Here is a 27,145-nt window from a genome sequence, read left to right on the forward strand (position 1 = left end):
TGAAGGTAAAGGCTCTGCGCTGCACTGCACGGTGAAGGTAAAGGCTCTGCACTGCACTGCACTGCACAGTGAAGGTAAAGGCTCTGCACAGTGAAGGTAAAGGCTCTGCACTGCACTGCACGGTGAAGGTAAAGGCTCTGTGCTGCACTGCACGGTGAAGGTAAAGGCTCTGTGCTGCACTGCACGGTGAAGGTAAAGGCTCTGCGCTGCACTGCACAGTGAAGGTAAAGGCTCTGCACTGCACTGCACTGCACAGTGAAGGTAAAGGCTCTGCACAGTGAAGGTAAAGGCTCTGCACAGTGAAGGTAAAGGCTCTGCACTGCACTGCACGGTGAAGGTAAAGGCTCTGTGCTGCACTGCACGGTGAAGGTAAAGGCTCTGCGCTGCACTGCACAGTGAAGGTAAAGGCTCTGCACTGCACTGCACTGCACAGTGAAGGTAAAGGCTCTGCACAGTGAAGGTAAAGGCTCTGCACTGCACTGCACAGTGAAGGTAAAGGCTCTGCGCTGCACTGCACGGTGAAGGTAAAGGCTATGCACTGCACTGCACTGCACAGTGAAGGTAAAGGCTCTGCACAGTGAAGGTAAAGGCTCTGCACTGCACTGCACAGTGAAGGTAAAGGCTCTGCACAGTGAAGGTAAAGGCTCTGCGCTGCACTGCACGGTGAAGGTAAAGGCTCTGCGCTGCACTGCACAGTGAAGGTAAAGGCTCTGCACTGCACTGCACTGCACAGTGAAGGTAAAGGCTCTGCACAGTGAAGGTAAAGGCTCTGCACTGCACTGCACGGTGAAGGTAAAGGCTCTGCACTGCACTGCACTGCACAGTGAAGGTAAAGGCTCTGCGCTGCACTGCACGGTGAAGGTAAAGGCTCTGCACTGCACTGCACTGCACAGTGAAGGTAAAGGCTATGCACTGCACTGCACAGTGAAGGTAAAGGCTCTGCGCTGCACTGCACAGTGAAGGTAAAGGCTCTGCGCTGCACTGCACTGCACAGTGAAGGTAAAGGCTATGCACTGCACTGCACAGTGAAGGTAAAGGCTCTGCACAGTGAAGGTAAAGGCTCTGCGCTGCACTGCACAGTGAAGGTAAAGGCTCTGCACTGCACTGCACTGCACAGTGAAGGTAAAGGCTATGCACTGCACTGCACGGTGAAGGTAAAGGCTCTGCACAGTGAAGGTAAAGGCTCTGCACTGCTCTGCACAGTGGAAGTAAAGGCTCAAATGCACTGCACTGCACAGTGAAGGTAAAGGCTATGCACTGCACTGCACAGTGAAGGTAAAGGCTCTGTACTGCTCTGCACAGTGGAAGTAAAGGCTCAAACGCACTGCACTGCACAGTGGAGGTAAAGGCTATGCACTGCACTGCACTGCACGGTGAAGGTAAAGGCTCTGCGCTGCACTGCACAGTGAAGGTAAAGGCTCTGCACAGTGAAGGTAAAGGCTCTGCGCGCCCCGTCCAGCAGCGGCTCAGGCGGCGCCGGCGCTCTCACCGAGCTCTGGGCCTGGGCCATCATCTCGTGAGACAGGTGAAGCAAGCAAAGGATCGTGCTCTTGGTGACACCTTTTCCCATGAAAGACATGGCATTTCCCCCACGTTCCACATAAAAAGAAGTGATGACCTGGAAAACAAGAGTAAGTGATTTCTCAGCAGCTTTACTGAGCGATAAGTAAGGCTAAAAACATCACTTGCTACTGAATTGAATCCTAAGCACATAAAGTGTAGTAATATTCTCAATTCAGATTTGAAAATGGTTAAGATAGTAAATTTTATCACAGTTAAAACAAATACTGTTAGTTTAAAATGTTTTTCCGTTGGAACTTATACAAAGAATGTGATGTGTCCTCCTAAAATATTTTTGTGATTTAGAACATGTGTGTAACATTCTTCAAATGTTTGATATCCTTTAAGTAAAACAGTTTATAAACATCCTGCAGAAAGCACACTTAGAAATTACTAGCGACATAAAACTCTCACTGACTACTAGGGTTAGGCTAGATTTTCTAGAATTATGGTTTAAATGTAAGTGAGCATTTTCCCCACTTCTGAGCAATCTGATTTCTGTTTTACATTTAAGTATGTTTATTTCAATCATTAGCTGTCAACTCTTTTCCCCACGTATCTGAGGAGTCTGACACGCTTCTATCAGTAACAAAGTGTTTCTTGTCCAAAGGGATCTGCCCTTCACATTACAAATGATGCTATAAATTAGAGGCTTCTAGACAGAATTATATTTTCAAAGCATTAAAGAAGCTTACTAAACATTTAAGGACATCAACTCAAACTACTCCAAATATGGGGAAAAAGTTACTTAAGAAAAAGAAAATTACACACATAAGGACGCGATGATTCGGATATTAAAGCCTGAGAAGAGTTTCGTAAGAAGGAAGATGCAATAATTCTAAAACTTTTCATAAGAAAATAGGTAGAATAGTATTTAAAACATTAACCAATTAAATCTGTTAACATTATAAAAGAAATAATATATCACACAACCTAGTTAGAATTTTTCTAGAAACTCAAGGCTAACATTTAAGATCAATCAATATATTTCATCATCTTAAATGGACTACAGAAGAAAAGAATCATGATTACCTTAAAAAATAGAGAATAAGCAATATACATTTATGATTTAAAAAAAACAACAACAGCTCTTGCAACTAGGACTAGACGAAAACTTCCTAAATCTGGTTTTTCTTGAACTGACTGAGAAGCTTCAATAGAGCGCAGTGAGAGGTGGAACGTTAAGCCTTCCCTCTGCGCCCGGCAACAAGGACGCATGGTTAGTACGTGAAGCCCGAGTGCAGTCCACCGCTCAACACCCAGGGAGAAAATAAAATCACAAGTATCCACTTTCCCCAAGATAAGACTGTCCATAGCAGCAATATCCACAACTGCTCTAAACTATAGATAGATAAACACCCTTCCACACTGTGGCGGAGGACTCACAGGAGGGAAAGGGAACGAACTCCACCTCCCAGCAGGGAACGCGTGACTTTGTGAGCATCATGCTGAAAGGAGCCAGACATCTGACTCCATTTTGCAAACCAAACAAATCAGGAATTAACGTACACGTGGACCCAAAATTAAATGGTGAAAATACCAAGACATGCGCAGAAGTGCGTACCAGAAACCCAAGTAACAGCCCCTCCCGGAGGGGAGCAGAACGGGGAGGGTCTGACCAGCGCTTCCAGGGTGCCCGCTGTGCTCTATTTGGGGTTGGGGGTCATTGTGTGGGTATTACTACGTGGTAAATGGGCTACATTTACATTTTATGAATTTTCTGCATATGTGTTCTATTACACAAATATAAAGGTTACACAATATAAGTCGATGAACAAACTACCCTAACGAGAAGACGTAAATGTGAGACTTCGTACATTTTTCTTGAAGATTACTGTATTCTTAAAAGTGATGTACATGTTTGTTAATGAGAGCCGCTAGGACTCAGCTCGCGCCTGGCACACAGGAGGCAACCGGCAAACAGTGAAAACCGCTGCTTGCGGGCTGCTGTCAGGGCTGCTACCGCCACCGCCACCGCCTCCACCCCCGCACTCACTTCCAGGAGCCCCGACAAGTACTTCCCGCAGAGGGCGAGCGGCGCGGCGTGGGGGGAGTGTGCGCTCCACCCCGGCAGCGCTGTGAGGTGAGCCATGCCTCGGAGGGTCCTCTCCAGGGACGGGAGGCCGTAGAAGTGAGGAGCGTCGGTGACTCTCAGGCACTGGAGCAGCTGCAGAGCCAGCCGCGTTTGGAAAACAGAGAACAGTTCCAAGCACTTCCTGCGAAGGCAAAGGAGAAAGAAATCAGCCACAGCACGAGATGATGGACTTCATGGGTGACTGTCTCATGGGCGGTTGAGGCTCCTAACAAATACTGTGTCAGAGAAGCATGAACTAAAGGAAAAGGCAGAAAATATTCCTGATCAAAAAGAGTTAAAAAAAAAAGGCAGAGCTAACACACCATCTTGGGTATAGAAGGCAAAACACCAGCAATAATTACAGTGAGAAATACATAATGGATATTGGTATTGCCACCCCCCCCCCAAAATTGGAATGGAAAATTCAATGCATATTTTAAATAAGTTTAATTGCTATATACTAAACCTGTACTTTTAATCATTCACTATCATTAAAAAATTGAATTTTTAATTGACTAAAATGCATTTTTGCCCAGAAAGCTAAAAGAAAAAAAATGTTTTAATTCATTTGTCATCTAGTTTCTACAAAACCATCAGAACTATCAAGAGATATTTTCTATTAGAAAACAAAACCTCTGAAATTAAGTAGCTAGGCATGGATCCAAAGATGTAACTCCTGGAAGAAGTAATATTACTATATAAGAAAACACAGAATAAAATCTAAAATTTCTAGTTTTACAGATCTTTAGACTCCAAAACTGACAATTACTGACTATATTATTACCTATTCCATCCCAATGCGATAGGTGTATATGTATACAATTTTTAAAGGTCATAATCTTTATATATCTGTCATCCAGATGCTTTTAAAGTTTCAGAAATATGTATATAAATTCTTATTTCTCACAGGTCAGCGACAAAGTAATCAGACTACTAGCATTATAGACGTTCTCATCCTGCCCTTATATCACTGGTGCTGAACTGGAGGGGGCGTTGTCCCATGCACCAAGAGGTTGTGGGTTCGATCCCTGGTCGGGATGTGTGTGGGAGGTAGCCAGCTGACATTTCTTTCTCACATCAATGTTCTTCTCTCTCCCCCCTCTCTAAAATCAATAAAAAAATATATTTAAAACAAAATAAAGTTCTCATATTTGACATCTATGGATCTGTTTCTAATGACTTTTTTCTCTTAATTATGGGAAACATTTTCTTGCTCCTTCACAATGCCCTTCATTTGTGATTATATATCAAACATTTGTATAAAAGAGCTACTAAGAGTAAAGTACATAACAATTTCTCATGGTAACAGACTGCCCTTTGGCACAAGACTAGGGTAAGGGGCTGATCTTTTGGCTCTACTCAGGGGGTGGGGCTGACTCAGGTGCTTCGACACCTGTTTGTGAAGCATCAGGAGTATGAGGTGGGGCCTCCCCCCAGCGGGGCCTTGGGAGCGGAGCCCAGGAAGAGCTCCTCAAGTTAAAAACGTCTGCATCAAAGGACACTACCAGGAGAGTGAATGGGAAAAAATCTGCAAGTCACATATTTGATAAGGAATTAGTGCCCAGAACATATAAAAACTCAGCAACAAGAACAAAAACCAAACAACCCAATTCAAAAACAGGAATAGGACTTGAACAGATGTTCCTCCAGAGATGTTAACAACAAGCGTTGGCACAGAAGGGGGGGAAGGGCAATGCTCACGCATCGCTGGAGGTAATGTCAGATGGTGTCGCTGCTGGGGCAACCGTGAGGTCTCCCTCAAAAGTCACACGCAGATTATCACATGAATTAGCAATTTCAGTCCTAGGGATAATCTTGAGAACCGACACATGTTCACACAAAAACTTGTCAATGAATGTTCACAGTGGCACTACTCAAAATCCTCCAGGTGGGGGCACGCATGCTTACCAACAGGTACACAGACCATCAAACCGCGGTATATCCACCAGGGACTACTCAGGCACAGGAAGACATTTGCAAACCATTAATGCAGACACATCTGTCAAGCCACAGCAAGGGCATGCTGCGCAGGCCGCTGCGTGGAGGACTAGGGGCTGGAGAACCACCGAATTCCCGAGCGCGACCGCAGCAGCTGCACCAGGGCCACCGGGACAGCCCAGACCACCCCACTGTTACCATCCAAGTCTGTCTTCCTCTTAATGTGAAGCAACTGAGAAGTACACTCTTCAGAAAAGCAGAGAAAGCTCGGTTCCCTGCCAAGGCCCCGCACCCGCAGGGAGGCACCAGCACCTGTCGGTGGCCGCCGCGCACCCGAGCAGCACGGCCCTGAGAAGGGCCATCAGCGCTTTCTGGAGCTGCTGCCTGACAGCGGTCCGGGCGTCGTCCGCCTCCTCGCGTGCCTGCGACTCTGTCAGAACCAGCAGGTCTAACAGCGGGTTTGGACTCTGGAAAACGAAACGGGTAGAGAACAGTCACTCTCCGAGCGGTGCGCGGGTTCCCGTGCAGGCCGTCCGCGCAGCCGGCAGGTCTGGGGTGCTGCGTCCCGGCCGCTCTGCACGCTCAGGTGCTGCGTGCGTCCTCCCAGCAAACGCAAAGCGCGTCTAGTCCAGAAACCCCGGCAAACACGGCAGCAGCACGACCCGTGATCGCGCCACAGAGCGCAGCTTCCAGCACGCTGGTCCACCCTCCTCTTTTTGCACGTGTGAGTATAAATAGAATTCTGTATTTTTAACAAAACTGAGGTCAAGTGAAAAAATCCACTCGTAACCAATGAAATGATGAGGAAGGTTACACTAGCTCAGTGCTTCTGGGGCACATGCCGCTGTCCCCAGCGAGTGTGTCAGGCGCCGGCTCCGCAGGGCGTGAGGAGCCTGGCACCCAGCCCACGCCGAGGGTGCCACTGCTGCCCCCTTGCCCAACCTGCTAGGCTAGGAACAAGCAAAACTGATGCTACTCAAAGTTTTTCCTGTTTTCCATCTTTAAAAAAGTATAACTAAAGAAATGTAATAGGACCCAGCTGATGTGGCTCAGTAGGCTGAGCATCGTCCCATGGACTGAGAGGTCCCGGTTCGATTCCCAGTCAGGGCACATGCCCAGGTTGTGGGCTTGATCCCCAGTAGGGGGCGTGCAGCAGGCGGCCCATGGATGTTTCTCGCACATTGATGTTTCTCTCTCTCTCTCCTTTCTGCTCTAAAAAAAAAAAATCAATAAAAAATATATTTTAAAAAAAAGAAAGGTAATACGGCTGTTTCTGATGTTATTGAGAGAACAGAAACTATTACATTAACCCAGCATTAACTGATATAGAGTTTCTTAACCATCTATCTATAATGCCATAGGCAGTGTGCTGAAAAAAAAACAAAAACAAAACGGCATTTCATTAAACTTTTTGATTACAAGAGAAAACTGCATTTTCTTATTTTACACACAAACGGAGGTTTATAAAGAGGTTATGTAATTTGTCCAAAGTCCTAAGAAAGGGCAGAGCAAGGATTTAATCTCAGAACCATTTCACTGCAAAGCTAGTTAATATTCTGTTCCAGCACTGTCAGTCAACAGCGCATATACAACATACGGAGAGAGAGAGAGTCAAAATGTAATTAGTTATTATACAATCCTTCACCTAAAGAACTCAACTCAAAAATAACCATATTCTCGCCCTGGCCGGTTTGGCTCAGCGGTTAGAGCGTTGGCCTGTGGTGGCCTGTGGTCCAGAGAGACCCGGGTCCAGTTCCCACTAAGGGCACGTACCTCGGTTGCAGTTTGTCCCCGGCCCTGGTTGGTCGTGCGGGTGGCAGCCACTCGATGTGTCCCTTCACGTCGATGTTTCTCTCTCTCTCTCTTCCTCTCTCTCCCTCCTGCTCTATCTGAACAAAAAATGGAAAAATGTCCTCAGATGAGGATTAAAAAGAATAACCATATTCTCTTTAGGAAAAAGAGATGAAAAGTGGGAGGGGAACTCCTGGCCGCCGCAGGGCGCAGGGCACACTTCCGTCAGGGCACAGCCGGGCAGCGTGGCCTCGGGAAGCAGTGGGGACAAAGGGTTCGCTTATACTACTGGTTTCACACCGAAACAGCTTTGTCTCCCCAGCTTTTCCTTTCTTCCTGAGCAAGAACTTCCTCATTTGGATCCAGTAAAACCACATGAAACATAACTACAACTTCCACGTTTCATATATGAATAAAACAATCAAGACACATACTTAATATAATCATAAAAATAGATATGTATTAAAAGCCCCACACAACCAAAGGTGGACTTAGACCCACAGTCCCTCCAACCCCCATACACACTTGACAAAGTAAACAAGCTGTTTTTATTGCAAAATCATCTTGGTAAAACATAACTTGACTATCAGGAATTATTAATTCTGATATACAAAAATTTAATAGAAGCTACTGATTCATATATGAATAGCAATACAGTATGTTTAACCTGGAATTAAGATTTCTCCGAATAATCCCATTCTGCTTCTAACTTGCTTTTGGTAAATTGCTGAGACTCCCCCTTGAACCTGTCTGGATTTCCATGGTAGCAGAGATTCAGCGAGCCGCAGCGCCCGCTTCTGAAACAGGAGACGGATTATCGTTCCTCGAGTACGGCAGAGAAGGGGACACACGTCCCTACGAACGCCTGGCGATCTCAGGTGCTCCCATACCTGAGGGCTTTGTCCTCAGACGTTAGTATTCGATCCTAATTTTAAACCAATACGTGGGCCGTCACTTTGTCACTGCTGACCTCCAAAAGGCAACAGTTTCTGTAGTGACGGCTCTGAAGCAGTTTCCATCCGTCACACCCAGTTTTGCGCCACCACCAGCTGCAACAGGAGAACGCAGGCCCTGCCTGAGCCTGAGCGCCCCCGTGCCCGCGGGGGTGGCCAGCAGACACAGCGTAGCTCTGAATCACGGTCCCACTTTTACAAACTCCCGTCAGAAAGCTCATTCTGTGAGGAAGATGTTCAAACTCACCACTTCTAGGTCATTTTATACATTAGCAAAATATCATTACGTGGACGAAGGTATAATGGAATAGATTTGTCTTAAGGTGTGTACTATCTTCTTCATCAATGTAGGCCCTCTTTTCCAATTTTTACGTTGTTCTTTTGGTTTTGTTTTTTGTGATTACTTGTACAAAGGTTTATCTTGGTTGGGTTAAGTAAACTCGTATAGTGTTTGGAAAAAACATAGATAAACCAATAACAGAGGGGTTAGCTAGCTTCTTGGCCAGTTTCCTCAGAACAGTCAGCTAAAGAGATGAGCGGGGGGGGGGGGGCCGGAAGGGGGCCGGGGGGAGGCGTACATCGCAGCAAGCACCCCCCGACTCCTTCCCAACCTCACCGGCACCCCACCCTCCCTGCTCCACCTGGCTCCGCCCCTGCCTCTCCACATCCCTGTCCGCACGCCCCCCCAAAGTCCCCGCTTCGAGATACACCTGCAGCGGGGAGCTCAGAGAACAGTCTGCTGAACAGCACGCCTGAGGCCCCTTCACCTGCAGACTTTCGGTGCGCGAGCCTGGTCACAAGCACGCCAGGCCCTGCTGCTATGGGCCCTGCACCACAGCACTGGCTACCTGGACACCTCCCTTCCCCGTAACCTGGTACTCAAGATGTTCAAATACGGCCCCTGTCGACCCTAAAACCCAAATTCCCTAACAACACTTACAGGTCTAAGAAGTAATTCTAGGAGCCAGGTTAGAAGTTCCACCGATGCATGTTTTCCTTGCTCCTTCAGCAGCTTACTTAGAAAGCGGAGGATATCGGTCAGCAGTCTCTCGTCTTCAGTGCAGGCGGGAAGCACCTGCAAGAACCTGCGACACGGAGGCAGCAGTCAGCTGCCAGCTCTCACAGCGGGTGGCAGCCAGCCAGCAGGCGCTGAGAAGGGTGCGCTGATGTGCCGTCGCCACGGCCACAGCGTGAACGCCCACGGCTCCACCAGACACGGCTGTGGACAGACGCACAGCAGCATTTCTCCAGCACGGACGTAGGACACACAAGCCCGAGCACAGACAGTGAAGAGCTGTCAAATAGTTAGTTAGACAGCGGTGACTTCTGCATAACCGTTACCTCGATTTTTGTAATTCATTCATTGTAATTTTACATGATTCAGCATTAGAGTGGCTGTGTCTGACCATCTGAGAACCCCGCCAACGTCAGCATCGGCTCTCCCAAGGCAGCGCTGGCGGAGTCAGAGAGCTGACTCCTGGGAGCTGACCTGGTGAAGGAATCTCCGAACTCGATGTTTGACGAGCATTTCCTGCCAGAGCCACCAGAGCCTGCTCGTCTGGCGGCTTCCAGTGCAGCGACCACCTGCCGGTTGAACGTGCTGCGCAGGCCCGCCCAGCAGCCTCGCGGACCTCCAGGAGCCAGCCCAGCAGCCACCCACGAGCCTGCCCACGAGCCGGCCCAGCAGCCGCGCGGACCTCCACGAGCCCGCCCAGCAGCTGCCCACGAGCCGGCCCAGCAGCCGCGCGGACCTCCACGAGCCGGCCCAGCAGCCGCCCACGAGTCCACCCAGCAGCCGCGCAGCCCTCCGCACCAGGCGTCAGCTTCAAGAACTCACGGCACAAAGGACCATGAGACCCTATGCCCAGGAGCAAACCACAGCAGGCAAAGTGAAGCCGCCTGCAAAGGGCTCCACGTCCAGTCCTCAGTCCGTGATTCTGGAGCCATTTGTAACACGGACAGGAACACACACTGTTCAGGTCTTAGCCTAGTCATTTACTTACACTAGATAACACAATGGTCTCTGATAAGGATACTTTAAAAATTGTTAAGCTTAACAATTCCTTCTACAATGCAGTAATTAAGTTAAAATGTTCCCTCTTTGGCTGTTATTAGATATCTACTGCAGGTGATAGCAATCCTTTGGTGGTTCTTTCTAGACAGCACTTCTCTCAGGACAGCAACAGCAAGAGCACAGCCCGTGCGCGTGTCCCCCGGGGGTGCAGACGGACCCAAACCCAGGGCAGGCCGGCCTTCGAACGGGCACACCTGAGCGCCCACTGACCTGTTCAGTGCGGTGTGCCAGGCCAAGGACTTCAAGGCAGCCCCGTACGGGCCAGGGCCGCCCTTGAACGACAACCTGTCGTTCAGGAAGTAAAAGCTCATGCTGGTGACAGCAGCCCTCACGTCCCCGTGGGCCGCAGCCTGGACGATGGCGTGGAGACAGTCCCGCAGGCCACTGGCTGTGTGTGTCACCCTCACAGCGAGCGTGTCCTCTGAGGATAACGTCAACGTGTCTGGAAATCTAAACAAGTAGAAAAAAGCTACTTAAATAATAGCTCACTTTAATTGTCAACTTACACCAGAATTGTTTTATCTTCATTTTCTTTAATTAAAGGTTGACCCACAGCGGAAAGAAAACCGCGTGTGTATCTGCCCACGTTGGGCTCTTACACCAGCACCCCAAGTGCTCACACGGACCGTTCCCTGCTTACGCAGCCACAGAGCAATTCCACTCAAATGAGAAAGTACTGACAGCTGAGAACGTTAGGGTATCAGAAGCAACCATCATCGTCACAGTCATGACGACAGTCTTACATGGACGTACTGACCTTTCGCTCTAATCCACTTTCCTACTGATTTACATCGATTAACAACTGAACTCTGTATCATCTCTGAAATAGCATAGGTGCTCTGTGTTTTTTCATTTTCTTGTGTGATAGTTTTTAAAAAGTAATGAACACATGTGATCTTTAAAACAAAATAAAAACTATATTCAGTGCCAAAGGAGAAGCAGATGACAACAAGTAAAAGAAGAAAAACAGTACTCGACTTAAGGAAAATGGGGCCTCACGGAGCAGCCCGATCGGCGGCTTACTCTTGGACTGTCACTTCGGAGCGCAAGTGCGCCAGCAGGCTGTCGGCCCCGTGGTGCCAGGCCAGGTTCCAGGCTATTCTCAGCATATCCGAGACCGGCTTCAAGGCCAAGCACTCGACAGGCAACGGCAGCACCGTGGAGTGAGGACTCACGGCATGGTGGCCGAGTGCACGTACTGGAAGGTGGTACCTGGAGAGAACGTGTGCAAACAATTACGATCTTTCAAATTCTTAGGCTATTCAAGAGGACGCCGCAGCTGAGGGCTGGCTCTGTGCCTCCCATGCTACAGAAAACCAGAGATCAGCTTCCAATCATTCTTTACCTCCTCTAACCCCCACAGCACTGCATTACACTCTTTCCTGAGGACTGACACATTCCACGCTGTACCAGGGCTGTGTGCAGAGATGACTAATGCCCCTGGAAACCGAGCCCCGTGGCCACAGTGAACCACACGTAACAGGGGGACAGCTGAAACACGAGCGCCTCCTGTACGCAAACACGGTGTGTTGTCTACCAAGCGTTCAGTATAGGCCATGGGATGTGATACCCACTGTACGGATCATCGAAATGAGTCTCAAAGGGGCTAAGTGAATTGCCCATGTTCACCATTATTTTCACTGCAGCACATAGCTGCCATCATCAATAAACTTAATCACTGTGTCCTCAAGAGAACCCAGAAATATTTTTAGATCTAAGAACTGGTTCAATAGCCGTATCTCTTAACCAATCAAAGTTAATTTAACCGTGTTTCACAGGACAGCAACGCCTAGCGTGTTCAAATGTTGAAGAATAACTTTGCTAGTAAAACACATCACAAACCCCTAATTCATGCATTGTGATTAATGTTAGATAAATACAATCGGGTAAGATTTCCATGGGAAACTTTTGTATGCTTTTTCATTTCATGCATCTCAATAAGAGACAAAGGTAGAGTTCTATATAGAAATCAGTCTGATAATTTAAGTAGAAATAATGCATTTTAAAACCTGAAATTTTCCACAAAGGTAACCAAGGTTCCTTACAGAAATGGCTCATGCTGGGTCTGAGGAAGTCAGAAATGAACCTTGGACATCACTCTATGCCAGAGCAAGAAGGTACTAAAGACCCAGGGGCTACGCCGACAGGACTTGTACCAGGAAAAGAGGTGAGGCTGTCAGTCAGGGGGCAATCCTTCAGTGAGTTAGAAAACAAGCTGAAAATAAAGCCTAAAGAACACAGGAGGAAGAAAGTAAGAAGCCAAGGGCACTACGACATGAGCAGTTTCAGAGCGGCAACACACCCACCAGATGGCGATGATTCTAGGTGACATTACTGCGAGCAGAGGGGTGACGAGCCCTCGTCTTTCCTGTGGACACGTGGTCTTGAGTGAACTGTGGCTCTTTCCCCAGGACAACCAAGCCGATGTGGACGGTCCACAATCTCACTAAGCTGCTCTGAGCGTGAGGATGACCCCTGCATCTGGACCGGGCGATGCGGCACAGCGGAAGCCAGAGCGCCGAGCGCCCGAGTGCTGTCGCGGTGACGTGCCTGTGGGGCCGGGAGGCGAGGCCTGTGCACACTGACTAGAGGCCATCTTCCCAGTGCAACACGGGCTCCTACGCTGAGACAGCTCCCGGCGCCCACACACGTCCTCTCATTCCAAGCAGACCTGCTGTAGTTGTGTGATGTTTACTGTTTAGCAAACCCAAAACCACAAAGAGGGGGTGACATCTACAATCTAGAAATTTCACTCCTAAGAATGTATCCAAGAGGAATTCTTACACACATATATCAAGAGACCTGCACAACTATGCTCACAGGAGTGCACACAGCAGCAGAAACACAGGGTCGCCCCAAACACTGACAGGAAAATGGATTGGAGTATATAGTCTAACAATAGAACATTATACAACAGTGGAAATGATTAGACTTCACGCAATATATCTACCAAGCTATGAAATGTTGTTTTTAAATTAGTCAGTTTTGTTAAGATATTGCCCTGGCCGGTGTGGCTCAGTTGGTTAAACATGGTCCCAGGCACCAAAAGGTGGGCACATGCCCGGGGGGTGTGCAGGAGGCAGCCTAAGGGTGTTTCACTCTCACATCGATGTTTCTCTCTCTCTCCATTTCTTTTCTCTCTAAAATGCAATAAAAAATATTTTTAAAGAGATATAACATATTTACCTTTAACATATACAGGTTTTAAGTATGTAGCCTGATAAATTTTTATATACATAGTCATGTGTAGCCACCACCCAGAATAAAATACAGAACACTTCCATCCTCTCAGAAAGTCTGTCTCCTTTTCCTGTCAATTAATTACTCTCCTTACCCTCTTCCAAGAAGAAACTACTGTTCTGACTTCTCTCACCCAGACCATCGTGATCTGCTGAAGAACTTCCAATAAATGAAGTCTACAGCGTATGCTCTGTGTTCTCTCACTCGGCATCAGGGCTACAAGACGCTGCTGCGTGGAGCGTTGTTCCCAAAGGCTGTGTGTCCCACTGGCGTGCACCGTGCACGCACCGCTCTCCCTACTGTCCGGCCAGGGCTGCCTCTGGCTCTGCAAAGCTGGGTGGACACTCACACAAGGACAGAGCGGGCGGTGCGGCTCCAAGGGCGGGTCGGTGCGGAGCAGCGGGCACGCGCTGCTGCTGGGGGGAGACCACTACAACCACTGCGGACTGTTGGGAAGCATCTACGGAACATAAATATCCTCCGACCCATGTGCTCAGAGCACACGCCCATCGCCAACGATGCACCGCGGCACGTTCTCACCCCGAGCCCTGCAGAGCACGGCCGTGACCGACACAGGCACCTCTCTCCACGTGGAGCCAAAGGAGCTGATACAACAGTATGCCCTGGTCATAAAGTGCGAAAGTAACGTATAGTAACAGAAATCCAGACAGCACCGCCTTCGTGCATGGTGGGGAGCAGTGAAGCGGGCAGGGTCCCGGCATGCTAGCAGTGTTCCGTATGTTCATGTGCACGCTAGCTACATGGGGGTATTTGTTTGGAAAAAATGTAACAACAGTACTCTTATGATTTGTGTATTTTATGTTGTATCTACAGTGCTTATATAGGAAGGGGTCCTTAAGACTTAAAGAGGTAGACAGTACAATAACTAGGAGGAAAGTAAAATGACGTCTGAAACATTTACAAATGGCTCAGGAGAGAAAAACGACATGTAAGTGAATAAATGAGGGGGGCAGAGAGGGAAGGCTCAGGGGTAACCGCTGCTGAATGTGGCTGAAGACGACGCTGGATGAAATGCTAGATGAAAACTGACAGACGGCAGACTCTGGTTTCCATTTCTGTAACACGTTCTCTTTCACGAAAACGAAGAGAGCAATCCTTACCTTCTGAACACGGACACGGGCAAACTGAAGGCTGCCGGCGAGGCGGGCTGGCTGGGGGCGCCGGCGGACCTGGGTGGGGAGGGCACCAAAGGGCAGCGCTGAGTGACGGCAGCTCCGTCCAATGACACAGCTGGCTCCACCGCCCACCCGGACTCGACTCCCAAGGCGCGTGGCTCTGCCACGCAGCACAGCTTGGACAGATCTGCCCGCCCAGGTCCCAGGGAGAGCGGATCAGGCTCCCTTCAGGAAGGCCGCACTTAAACGAGCCACAGCATGCGGGGCTGGGCTGGCAGGTGGGGTGTCCCCTCCTGCTCAGGGTCAGTGGAAACAGGTATCATCATCCTAAACATCTCCCTAGAGGCTTTTTTTAAGGTAAAGTATTAAAGAAAATAATGAAAAATGGAGAGTACTGACTGAAAACTATCACTGACAAAAGTTACTGCAGGAATTTTAAATACAGTACTTCATAATGTTCAAAAAATGAAAGTTCAGGGTAACTTTTTAAGCCAATGGACTTTTTAATACTGCTTCTTCAAACCCCCAATCGTCCGTGGTATGTCTCCCACAGACAGCAAGCATAAGCCTTGTAAGTCAGAAATGTCCATGCGCTGCCCTGGCCGGTTTGGCTCAGCGGTCAGAGCGTCGCCCGTGGACCAGAGAAATGTCCATGCGCTGCTGTAAGGCTGCATCAGAAATCTGAGATGAGAAATAGTGAGTAAGAAACCTAAGTTCTTAGCGCTCACCACACATCCATTCTTGATACTTCGTCAAATAACAGGAGACAAAACAATGCTCCGACTTCAGTCACGACAGTACAATCTTCATGAAATATCAAGGAAACTGAAATAGAAGGTAGAAGCGTAACATCATGAGACACAGAAAGGATGGACTGAAGTTTAGCGTCTTCACTGGAGGAAGAGATGCGCCCTCAGGGCAAGGGCCACACTGACATGGGCGGGGCCCTCCAGGGTGAGCGTGTGCACCACCTGGAGGCTGCGACGAGTGTCTGCGGGCAGGTGTGGGGCGGTGCCCCCAGGGGACACAGCCGCTGCTGGCGCGGGAACCAGCACACCCACTCAGGACACTGTCCACTGTCACTGCCTCAGGAGCTAATGGACCGCGTCTCACTGGCTCGGTTGCTCACTGAAAGGTCTCCTGTGAACATAACCGTGGACCTGGGCTGACTTTAAAGCTCTGTTCACGCTGGTGCTGCTCCGGCTGGCTGCCTCGCCCGCTACAAACCACCCGGAACGCCCGTGACGACCATCAGGAGCCACACCGAGGCTCGGGACGGGGGGCACCGTCCGACCAGGCAGGCGCAGCAGCTCAGCTCCGTCCTCAGCGACAGGTGCTGGCCGGGCACTCAGCAAGGCCCCTGTTCAGGCTGCAGGAAGCACCCACAGAACTGTGCACACTTCCTGCCGCGGCGGGTTTAGGGGCTCACAGAGTTCGCTATTCTTAAGCGCAACGAAAGGAGCCGTCTCCCAGGGAAACAGCACCACGCGGGCTCCTGCCAGCAGCGCTGTGTTCTCACCTCTGAGCAGCAGGGTCAGGACGGAAGCCTGCTGCGCCAGGCACCGGCGGGCGGCGGGGTCGGCGTACAGGACCTTCCGCAGCAGCGTGAGGCTCGGCTGCACCAGGCACTCCAGCAGCTGCCGGGGGGGGGGGAAGGCAGTCAGTCTGCGGCCACCCATTCTAAGGCGAGACAGCAGGCTCTAACGTGTCTCGTCACAGTCTCGCCGTCTCATTCTAAACTTTATGCTTATTAAAATTGTGTAAAACAAAAATGCAAATATATTATTTTCCACTGAAAATAAGCTTTGTATACACGTGTGCTCACACATCCTACAGACATTTAAGATCAGTCTTCTTCACGGAGACCCCACTCTCAGCAACAGACAAAGGAGCAGGCAGAGGGCATCAGCACAAACGCCCAGGACTCCTGCAGACTCAGCGGCATTCGCTGTCCGATCTGATTAATGAAACACCATCTGTGAAGGCGCCAGGGACGCACAGCAGTCTCACCTCGCCGTCCAGACCCACGCACGCCTGCAAGTACTCAACTATCTTGTCAATTAAGCGTAACTTTTTCACGACCGCATGCATTTTAATATCTGTAGACCAAAAAAAATTACCAAAAGTTAGAGAACATTTTCTCTAGTTTTAACAATACAGAACAGATATCCACATAACTTGTAAACCGTTAAAAAGTTATACCTTGTGTTGAAATCAGAGGATGAAACTAAACTTTTTACTTAATATACCTCTAAACATTTAAAAACTTTTCAGTAACAATCAGATCTGACTACTGAACTGTAAAAATAAAACTGTTAAAAAAAATAATTAAAAAACTAGGTCACACTCTGAAAAGTACTAGAATTTTATACATACAAATGAATCATTTTATTTGTATGTGACAAATTACTATCTTTGTATTGTTTCATTGACAATTCTTCTCTTTTCTAAATCCATCACCTCAAAAGTTTAGAATTCTTCACAAGTAATGTATAAATATGGCTTGCAACATCATCATTTTTCTCTTAATAAGATCGCTAACCTGAAATTGTAAATAGCAATATAAAGGGAAAGGGATCATAACATCCTCTGTACACTTCTGAAGAGTATGGACTCCTTTCAACAAGTACACATGTGCATGTGTGCACTGCTGTGGACTCAATATTCATGTCCACCCCAAATCCAGACGTAAAACCTCACCCCAGTGTGATGGTATGAGGAGGCAGGACTTGGGGAGGAGACTAGCTCGTGAGGGTGGAGCCCTCATGAATGGGGTTAGTGCCCTCATGCCCCTTCTCCAAGCGAGGTCACGGGAGAAGCTGTCTCTGAAGCAGCAAGCGGCCCCCCCAGACACCCGTCCGCTGGCTCCTCGGTCTTGGACTCCCAGTCTACAGGTCTATGAGCTACGGACGTCCTGTTCGTAAGCACGCGGTCTATGGTGTCCTGTGCAGAAGTCCTGACAGACTCAGACAGACACACACAAGATACTACTGGCTCCAAAGTTCTAGCTGCTTATAGATTAGTGACAAGTGTTAACAATCTGCAAACAAATTTTCTTAATTTGCCCTCCTGCATTCTTCAAGCGCACACACTGAGAAATGAGCACGCACATCCGCACTGTGGGCACCATCGCAACCATCTTCAGCTGCCCCTTGTTTGTAAGAGCAGTTGACACCACCCTCAACATCGTGAACACCAAATTATACGCTATATTTTTGAAATGTTAATATTTCTAAAAGAATACTTTCTAAGTTTTTAATCTTTTTGGTCAAGGCTCTCCGCATTTTGTGAAGACTAGTTTTCCGCAGTCTGTGTTGTGTTATTAAAGGCACACAGGTTGCACAGGTTTTTTCAAGTTCCTCTCCCCCAGTTCCCACTGATGCCAGGGTGGAAATATTAACCACGCCCCAGCTCCCAGGCAGAAGGAATCTCTGTCATGTCAGTACAAAGCTATCATTTCTCTCAAATATTAGAGGTACATCACATACGTCACATATGGGGGGGGGGGATCTAACCCAAAGAATGGAATGAAAACACTACAAAGTTAACTGTGTATTTTACTGGTTCTTTCTTTTTTAAATAAGCCTTTAAGGAAAATACAGTTACAGTACATTATCATTTTACCTCCCCACAAGGTACTGTTTGATTGATTTCTCCAAGCAACAGGGAACAAACTGAAAACACCACACACCAGGGAAACAGGGACAAACGGACACACCATACACCAGGGAGACAGGGACAAACGGACACACCACACTCCAGGGAGACAGGGACAAATGGACACACCACACTCCAGGGAAACAGGACAAACGGACACACCACACACCAGGGAAACAGGACAAACGGACACACCAGGGAAACAGGACAAACGGACACACCACACACCAGGGAGACAGGGACAAATGGACACACCACACTCCAGGGAAACAGGACAAACGGACACACCACACACCAGGGAAACAGGACAAACGGACACACCACACACCAGGGAAACAGGACAAACGGACACACCACACACCAGGGAGACAGGGACAAATGGACACACCACACTCCAGGGAAACAGGACAAACGGACACACCACACACCAGGGAAACAGGACAAACGGACACACCACACACCAGGGAAACAGGACAAACGGACACACCACACACCAGGGAAACAGGACAAACGGACACACCACACACCAGGGAAACAGGGACAAACGGACACACCACACACCAGGGAAACAGGACAAACGGACACACCACACACCAGGGAAACAGGGACAAACGGACACACCACACACCAGGGAAACAGGACAAACGGACACACCACACACCAGGGAAACAGGACAAACGGACACACCACACACCAGGGAAACAGGACAAACGGACACACCACACTCCAGGGAAACAGGGACAAACGGACACACCACACTCCAGGGAAACAGGGAAGCAGGCAGTGCACTGTTGGAATCAGGACAGTGTCTTAGACGGAAGATGATTCCACCGAATGACATTCCACAGGTGTGAACACAGACCAGGGGTCAACAAACGTTTTTCTAAAGAGCCAGATGGAAACAGTGAGCTTTGCTGAACACATATGGTGTCGTCCTAAATCCTCTGTTTTGGTTTGGTTTTATAACAACTCTTTGAAAACGTAAAAGCCGTTCCCAGCGCGAGGGCTGTGAAAGGTGCCCCCCCCCCCCGAGATCACCTTGCATGACCACAGCAAGCTGTTCGGCGGCCGACTTCCTCAGGGCCAGGTCGACGTCGTCCGAGGTAAAGATCTCATACACCTTTTCAACAGCCTCCAACTGCAAACCAAAAGAGAACAGTTTTCTCACTGACTTCCAGTTCCCCAAAAACTCTACAGTTCACACCGTAAGAACAGCAGCTCAGAAAGTCACTACTTAAGTAAACGGCACGTTTACATGTAAATCTGCAACAACAATGTGCCAGGTCAGGGAGCAATAGGATCTCAGAAAAAGAGCCATCGGGTCAAATCACCTCTGAACGCCCAAGCGGCCTGAACTTCAGGGAAACACCTGCAGGGGGAGCAGGCAGCCCTGAGGCAGCCCGGCCTGGGGACTCAGACTGCCCTACCCCAGGGCCGCAGCGGGAACTCCTTTCCTCCGACTGAGACCACAGAGCACAGCCCTCTGGGGCTTGCTGCCCGCATTCCAACAAAGCCACCCGTGCCAGACCTCACGGGCGCACGTGCCAGGGCAGAGTCAGAGGTGGCAGGCTCCGGGGACTAAGGGGAGGAGAAAGGGCAGCTGGCACCCCCTCCCGCCCACTGCTATCTGGCCCCGACATGGACCAGACCATCCGAACAGCAACCCCCACAGGGCACAGGAGGACAGCCAGTGCTCAGCTCGGGGAGTCCCGCTGGGACAGCACATGGCCGGGGAGGGTCTGCAGTCCCCCTGCCTCGGCAGCCCTGAGGCAGCCCGGCCTCGGGACTCAGACTGCCCCGAACACCTAGGATGGGAAAACACGGAGCATGTCCCCAGCTTGAAAGACTCTGTCTCTGTGGGCAGTAGCCCCAAGGCTTTGGCCCTGAGATTATTTGGTGCTGATCAGAAAGGGCTTAATGCTTAAGGGAGGGGTCGTGCAAGGGAGGCAGAGGCGGAGGTCAGGGTGCTGGGTGGGGCCAGTTGAATCAGCCGTCAGTCCGTCCTCCGTCCGTTCCGTTCCCATTCCCATTCCACCCGCCAAGGGTTTCCTGGCTTCTCGCCCCTGCAGCTGTGCTTCCGGTGCAGGCTGCTCTGCCCCTGTCCTGTTAATGCTTCCCTCCGACAAAGAGGCTGAAAATTTCTGTCATAGAAACTTTTTCCTTTTCGCTAGCGTGGACAATTTCCAAGATAAGAGCAGTGACACATGGTCCCGAGAGTCGTACAGAAGTTCTTCCCACTGCAGCAGCCGATGCCGTGCTGCAGACACGCTCAAACTCACTGCGTCCGTGCGTGCCGCAGGGGAAGGGCACGGTGCCTGGCAGGTGGCAGGCATTTATCTACTCAGTAGGTGACTGTGTGCACGCGCCAAATAAAGCCAGAACACAAAGTGGCATCAATACCCACGCTGGGAGACCCCCTCCCCTCCCCGGGCGCACGACACAAACCAGAGAAGGACACGCAGGACACGTGACCTGCACACGCAGCAAACAGCCACACAGTAACACACCCGAAGTCACAGTCACCTTGATGATCAGCTCTTTCCTGTCATCCAATCTGAGTTCGATGGGCTTTTTCACGATAAATAAATTAGCAGCTCTGGCGAGAACCCGGGCATCCATGGCAGGGCGCTTTCTCTCGGCGCCCTCCTCCCTGGTGAGATGGCAGGCTAGCATCTTCAGTGCCAGGGAGCGGACCCTGCGGAGACACAGCAGGAAACACAAGTGCCCATCAAGTTCAGAGGCCTGCAGTCACCACGATGACCCTGTGGCAGCACAGGAGCGGCCCTGCGTCCACTGCACTGTTACTACCTTACCTTCTCTTGTAGATATTTAGCGTATAAGTACCACCATCCTTCCGCGTTTGTTTTTATTAATAAACAACGTAAATAGAGAACAATAATCATCGCACATGGAGCAGCAGACTCGCCGAACTGGAACTTCAGTGAGCACCACTGGGAACCTCCGCCAGTATCAGAGTCCCCCTGCGCAAGGCGTCTGCCAATCAACCCGTAACTCTGACTCGTCCAGTGATCTTTATCAACACAAATGATCGCAGACCACGAGCAGAGGACACGTTAGGGTGAGCCTCCAGGGAGTATCACTAATAACTAATATCACAGCAATGCGTACAGATCTGATATTAGGGAGCAAATAGATTCCCCTTGAATATGAACATACTTTGGAAATACTGTGGACAATATATGGGAAAACTCCACTTAATCTGGAATGGACTAGGAACAAGGTCCGCTGAATGTGACCTTGCTTGTGGCCCCGCCCATCCGCTGCCTCTCGGCCCAGTGAGAAGAACCCCTTTCCTTTCCCTCACCCCCCCCAGTTCTAGCTGGTCCCAGACTGGGCTAATTACGACACTTGCTTAGGATGTCCCTGGACCTGGTCCTGTGGCCAAGACCTGGCCGCACTTACGAAGGCTTCTTCACGAGCAGGAGCCGCAGCAGGGACTTGAGCCGGGGGGTGCAGGGCAGAGCCCCTTCTTCACCCTGGGCACTGGCCTTGCTCAGGAGGAGGACGCAGCTCCCTAGAGGGTCCTCTGTGTCGGCGTGGCCCTGGCAGGGTCCAGTGGGAGAGACATGAATGAGGTTTACACGTTGCTGGACTTTCTAACTTGAAAATAAGAATTCTTATTCTTAATCTTAATTCTTATTCTTAATAAGAATCACACTGACCTGAAGGGCATAAATTTCTTTCAATTCAGTTGAAAAGTCACTTTTCAAAATAACCGACATGAAGTAAGAAACCTATCTAAAACTGTATTTAAAAAATAATACTGAAGGCTGGTGTGGATCCATGGTTGAGCATCGACCCCTGCACCAAGAGGTCGCCGGTTCGATTCCTGGTCAGGGCACATGCCCAGGTTGTGGGCCCGATCCCCAGTGGGGGGCGTGCAGGAGGCGGCCGATCGATGTTCTCTCTCATGGATGTTTCTGTCTCTCTCCCTTTCCCTTCCTCTCTAAATCAATGAATAAAAAAAATTTTTAAATAATACTGAAGAACTCTGGGGAAATATGCCAACCTGTTCCCAGGCCTCCAGACCTGCCCCCACAGGACAGGGCCAGCGTGGCTGACACACTTGTGTGGAGCCGAGGGGCGGGAACGGGACGTCCCTTGCTCCTTGAAGCCACGAGGACTGCTGACAACACTGTTTCCGAGAGCCCGTCAATCAAAGGGAAATCCTAGCTACACATGGCATAGGAAGGGCCCACGGAGCAGGTTTAGTTACAGGAAGTCTGCTTGCAAGCCGTGAGCTCCGCCCTAATGCCTGCAGCAGGCTGAGCTCCGCCCTCCGCATCACAGAGCCCGCCCCGCACGCTGCACCCCTCGCACAGGTGCACGAGGTGGACGCCAGGAGCGGTCCTGCTTCCTCTACGGGAAACAGACAGCCCCCACCTCCTGCTCACTGTCCCGGCGCCTCCGCCTGCTCGTGCCGTCACAGCCCCGCCACGCGTCTCAGTGCGGTCTCTCTAAGACAGCGGGCGGGAACGTACCTGCAGCACTGGGATGACAGGGCTCAGGGACTCCATGAACCGCTCCCAGGTCGGCGGCGCCATCAGCAGACGTCCCTGCAGCAGGTGCAGCAGGATGGCCCTGGCAGCAGCATTCACCTGCCCAACAGCAGACAAACACCCCCCTGGGACACCTGTGAGCAACACCGCGTCCCTCCGGTGCTCCCATTTCTGTAGCCTCGTCTTCGCTCTGCTCCCAGCCAGTCTTCCCCTGGGGATTCCCTTTCCCTTCAGGCCCTTCTCCCCGGAATAAAACGTCAAGGAGATGACCTGCTGACTCTAACTACTGGATCGCTCTCTACATCTCAGTGAAAAACCTAAGGAAACAGTTTCATCTCTCCTGTATTCAGATGCTCACGTTTTAACATTTTATTTATTTATTTATGTATGTATTTATGTATTTATTTTTCATTAAGCCAGTCAAATTTAGTAGTGGGGGTTAGTGACACTAACTGTACTAAGTTCTGATAACCCGCTACTATCGGACCAGCCTTAACATTTTATTTATACACACAACTTGACCGAACCCATACATCAAAGACAGGTTTCATGTGTTTCTTGTCGCACTCGAGTCACACTAGAGTATCACCTTGATTTAGCTGAGTCTTAGAGCCGCGGTTCTCAACCTTCCCGACGCCGCGACCCTTTAATACAGTCCCTCATGTTATGGCGACCCCCAACCATAAAATTATTTTTGTTGCTACTTCATAACTGTAATTTTGCTACTGTTATGTCTCAGGCGACCCCTGGGAAAGAGTCGTTCGACCCCCAAAGTGGTCACGACCCCCAGGGTGAGAACCGCTGGTCGAAAGAATTCCGTACTTGCTCGTGACACACCGTACCTCATTTCTGGGCTCTTGGATGCCAAACGCCGAGATTTCATACAGGACTTTCGGGTGGAGGAGAAAATGAATTCCACTACAGAGTGAAGACACAGGTTTCGTGACATTATGGACACCTAAACATTCCTGTAAAAGTAAACAAAGTTTTTAAAAATCAGTGACACTGATTTTTCAAGAGGATTCCTCTTTCTTCAGTTTAAAATTCAATTCCAATTTTATTTTTCACTTCACTGAAACTTTTCTTTTACCTCGAGAGGTTGAAAAAAAATTCTCTTGGCCAAGTTTTTGATTCTGCATAAGATATGTATTATGTTATTTTCTGCAACAAGCAGAGTTTTGATAAATTAAATAACCAAATCTCTTAAGTTGTTCATAATGACAGACATAAAGGAAATAAATAACACAATAAACTACACACCCAAAAGAATTAAAGCAGGAACTCAAACACGTGTATTTGTATACTCATGTTCATAGAAGCATTGGCTACAATAGCTAAGAGATGGAATGAACCTGACAGATGAATGGATAAACAAAATGTGGCATATACAAACAACAGGATATTATTCAGCCTTAAAGGAATGCAATTCTGATCTATGTAATACATAGACGAACCCTGAAGATACTAAGTTAAGTGAAATAAACCAGACATGAAAAGGGAAATACACGATTCCACGAATACAAGGTGCCCAGAAGAGTCAAATTCAGAAAGAAAGTAGAACGGTGGTTGTCAGGACCTGAGGGGAATAAAACTGAATAGTTATTGTTTAATAAGTACAAAGTTTGAATCTGGAAAAATGAAAAAGTTCTGGAGATGAATAATGTTGATGATTGCGTAAAAGTGTGAATGTACCTCATGCCACTTAACTGTACAATTAAAAATGGTTCAAGTGGTAAATTTTGTTCTGCATATTTTACCATAATTTTTAAATAGCAAATTAGATATACTAAAGAAAGAACCGTGTGGTGAACGACAGCACTGAAGAATTCCACGCACACACACACACAGAATGTGGAAAACACAGCCGAGAGCCGAAGACACAGCGGGTAAATAAGGTCTACACTGCTCTCGTGAGCGTTCCCCTGGGGAGCACAGCAAGGCTAAGAGAAATAATAATGCTGAGAATTACCCAGAAATAAGGGCAGACACGTTTTCAGATTAAAAAGCGTTAAACAAGGTAACTTTTTAAAAAACATATACAAAGACATATTGTAATGAGTCAAGGAAAAGATTGTAAAAACCAACTAGACAAAAAAATTCAAAGCAATTATATTAACTGATAGCAGACTTTTCCCCAATGACAACAAGGACAAAGCAGCATCACAAAGCGCAAAGGAAAAACGGCAGTAAACCTATAATTCTGTCTCCAGCAAAACTATCATTCAAGAGTAAGGTAAACAAACTATCCGTCAAAGCTAAGCTAAAGTCAAGACGTTTTCAAACATATGTGCCATTAGTCACAACAACCATTGAAAATATTGAAAAACGATTTTAGTAAAAAGTAGACTGAACCTAAATATTTATTAGTAAATAAAAGAAAGTGTATTCAAGCTAAAGAGTAGTTAAGATGAATGAACCAGGTAGATCTCAAATCCTACTATTACATGAAAGGAAAAGACAGCAAAAACCATGCAGTACAATGTAAAACAATGACACAGTGTCATCAAGACATGCATATATAGTAAAAGTACACAGAACAATGGATGGGGGGGTAGTGGCCAACTTTATAAGCCTGGTCATCTTGGTGGAAGGGGAAAGGAGGAAGAGAAAGGAAAGAAGCTTCAGTTATAATCATTATATTTGTATTTCTCTGAATAAAAAAGGATCCGAGGTAAAAAGAACAAAATGTAAACATGTTATACACAGATAGTACTCACAACAGTGTTCAAGAGGACATTTCAAGAGTACAAAGAAACATATTTTTCAATACTGTCCTATACACAATATTTTTTTGAATATTGAAATAGTTAATATTCTATGTACTATTCTATGCTGAAATATTTTATAATTTAAAAACATGAAAAACAAATATGTTTCAAAAGAAAAAACTTTACTAAGAAAACAGACCTGAAACTAAATCATGGAAGCCATAATAACCTAAAACTGTTCCTGAGCCCAGAGATCACTTTTAATTACCTGGTACTTTCCCTTACAATTTTCTCATCATTTAACAACACAGAATAAATGTAATTCTGAATAAAACCTCTGATACAGCAATTCAATTGCTAGACTTACTAAGTTAAAGAATTTAATAGCACAAATTTCTTAGATTTGACCAATGGCTCCATCTGCTTTTATGGCAGAATTTCTCATCTGCCACCCGTTCTGGGAGGTCGTGAAGGGGGGCGTTCCGAGCCAGCCAGCTCGCAGACCGGAACGCCCCCCTTCACGACCCCCCAGAACGCCCCCCTTCACGACCCCCTTCACGACCCCCCAGGACGCCCCCCTTCACGACCCCCCAGGATGCCCCCCTTCACGACCCCCCAGGACGCCCCCCTTCACGACCCCCCAGGACGCCCCCCTTCACGACCCCCCAGAAGGCCCACCTTCACGACCTCCAGGCAGCAGCCGTAGGCTTCGGCTTTCACCTGCGGCAGCGGGTGGGACAGCAAGCGCAGCAGCACCTTCTGACTCTCGCCCTGCAGCAGCGGGCTGGCCTGCGCTGACCTCCAGCTGGGGAGAGAGGATGCCCGGACATCCGAGGCAAGAAAATTACCTCATACTGGAATCAGTATCAGTATTTACCTAAGCACACACTTGTGTCAAGGCAGAGAATATTCTCTCAAGGAGTACAAAAAAGTCTTTAAAAACCTATACCTGGAATGCCAATTGGTACAATCATTATGGAAAACATAGGGAGGTTGCGCAAAAAAGTTAAAAACAGAACTACCATGTGACCTGGCAATCCCATCTCTGGGTATATATCCAAAGAAAATCAATCAGTATCTTGTCCATCCATCAATGAATGAATAAAGAAAACATAGTGTATTTATTCAATAAAATAAGGTTCAGCCTTTTAAAAAAGGAGAAAATCCTCCCCAGTTGTCACATGGATAAACTGAAAGGACATGATGCCAAATGAAATAAGCCAGACTCAGAAAGATAAAAGGTGCATTATCCCGCTTACATGTGGATCTAAAATGGTCAAATCCATGGAAGCAAGAAGCAGACTGGAGGGGGGAGGGGGTGCTGGTCAGAACCCAGCCAGGGACATGCAGGATGAACAGTTCTGGGGTCTAATGTACTGCATGGTGACTACAGCCAACAGTCCTGCCTTGTACACTTGATCTTTGTAAAGAGAGTGGATCTTAAATGTTACCACAAAAAATGGTGATTGTGTGAGGTGAAAAATATATAAACGA

General features: G+C 48.4%; 1 protein-coding gene across 1 annotated transcript in view; it reads right to left on the reverse strand.

The window, feature by feature from the left end:
• RTTN (rotatin) overlaps positions 1-27,145 on the reverse strand; it is a 105,987-nt gene that overhangs the window by 50,841 nt on the left and 28,001 nt on the right. Inside the window, exons 12-27 of the mRNA XM_036244541.1 lie at positions 26,330-26,456; positions 23,786-23,911; positions 22,926-23,042; positions 21,847-21,986; positions 20,947-21,118; positions 19,462-19,561; positions 16,777-16,865; positions 16,286-16,403; positions 15,495-15,591; positions 14,752-14,820; positions 11,414-11,602; positions 10,601-10,840; positions 9,257-9,401; positions 5,885-6,039; positions 3,557-3,776; positions 1,490-1,618 (exon numbers count right to left, since the gene is read on the reverse strand). Of these exons, the coding sequence (XP_036100434.1) occupies positions 1,490-1,618; positions 3,557-3,776; positions 5,885-6,039; positions 9,257-9,401; positions 10,601-10,840; positions 11,414-11,602; positions 14,752-14,820; positions 15,495-15,591; positions 16,286-16,403; positions 16,777-16,865; positions 19,462-19,561; positions 20,947-21,118; positions 21,847-21,986; positions 22,926-23,042; positions 23,786-23,911; positions 26,330-26,456 (2,233 nt within the window). The remainder of the gene's footprint in view (positions 1-1,489; positions 1,619-3,556; positions 3,777-5,884; positions 6,040-9,256; positions 9,402-10,600; positions 10,841-11,413; positions 11,603-14,751; positions 14,821-15,494; positions 15,592-16,285; positions 16,404-16,776; positions 16,866-19,461; positions 19,562-20,946; positions 21,119-21,846; positions 21,987-22,925; positions 23,043-23,785; positions 23,912-26,329; positions 26,457-27,145) is intronic.

The sequence above is a fragment of the Molossus molossus genome, unplaced genomic scaffold (assembly GCF_014108415.1).
Source record: "Molossus molossus isolate mMolMol1 unplaced genomic scaffold, mMolMol1.p scaffold_m16_p_6, whole genome shotgun sequence".
Taxonomy (NCBI): domain Eukaryota; kingdom Metazoa; phylum Chordata; class Mammalia; order Chiroptera; family Molossidae; genus Molossus; species Molossus molossus.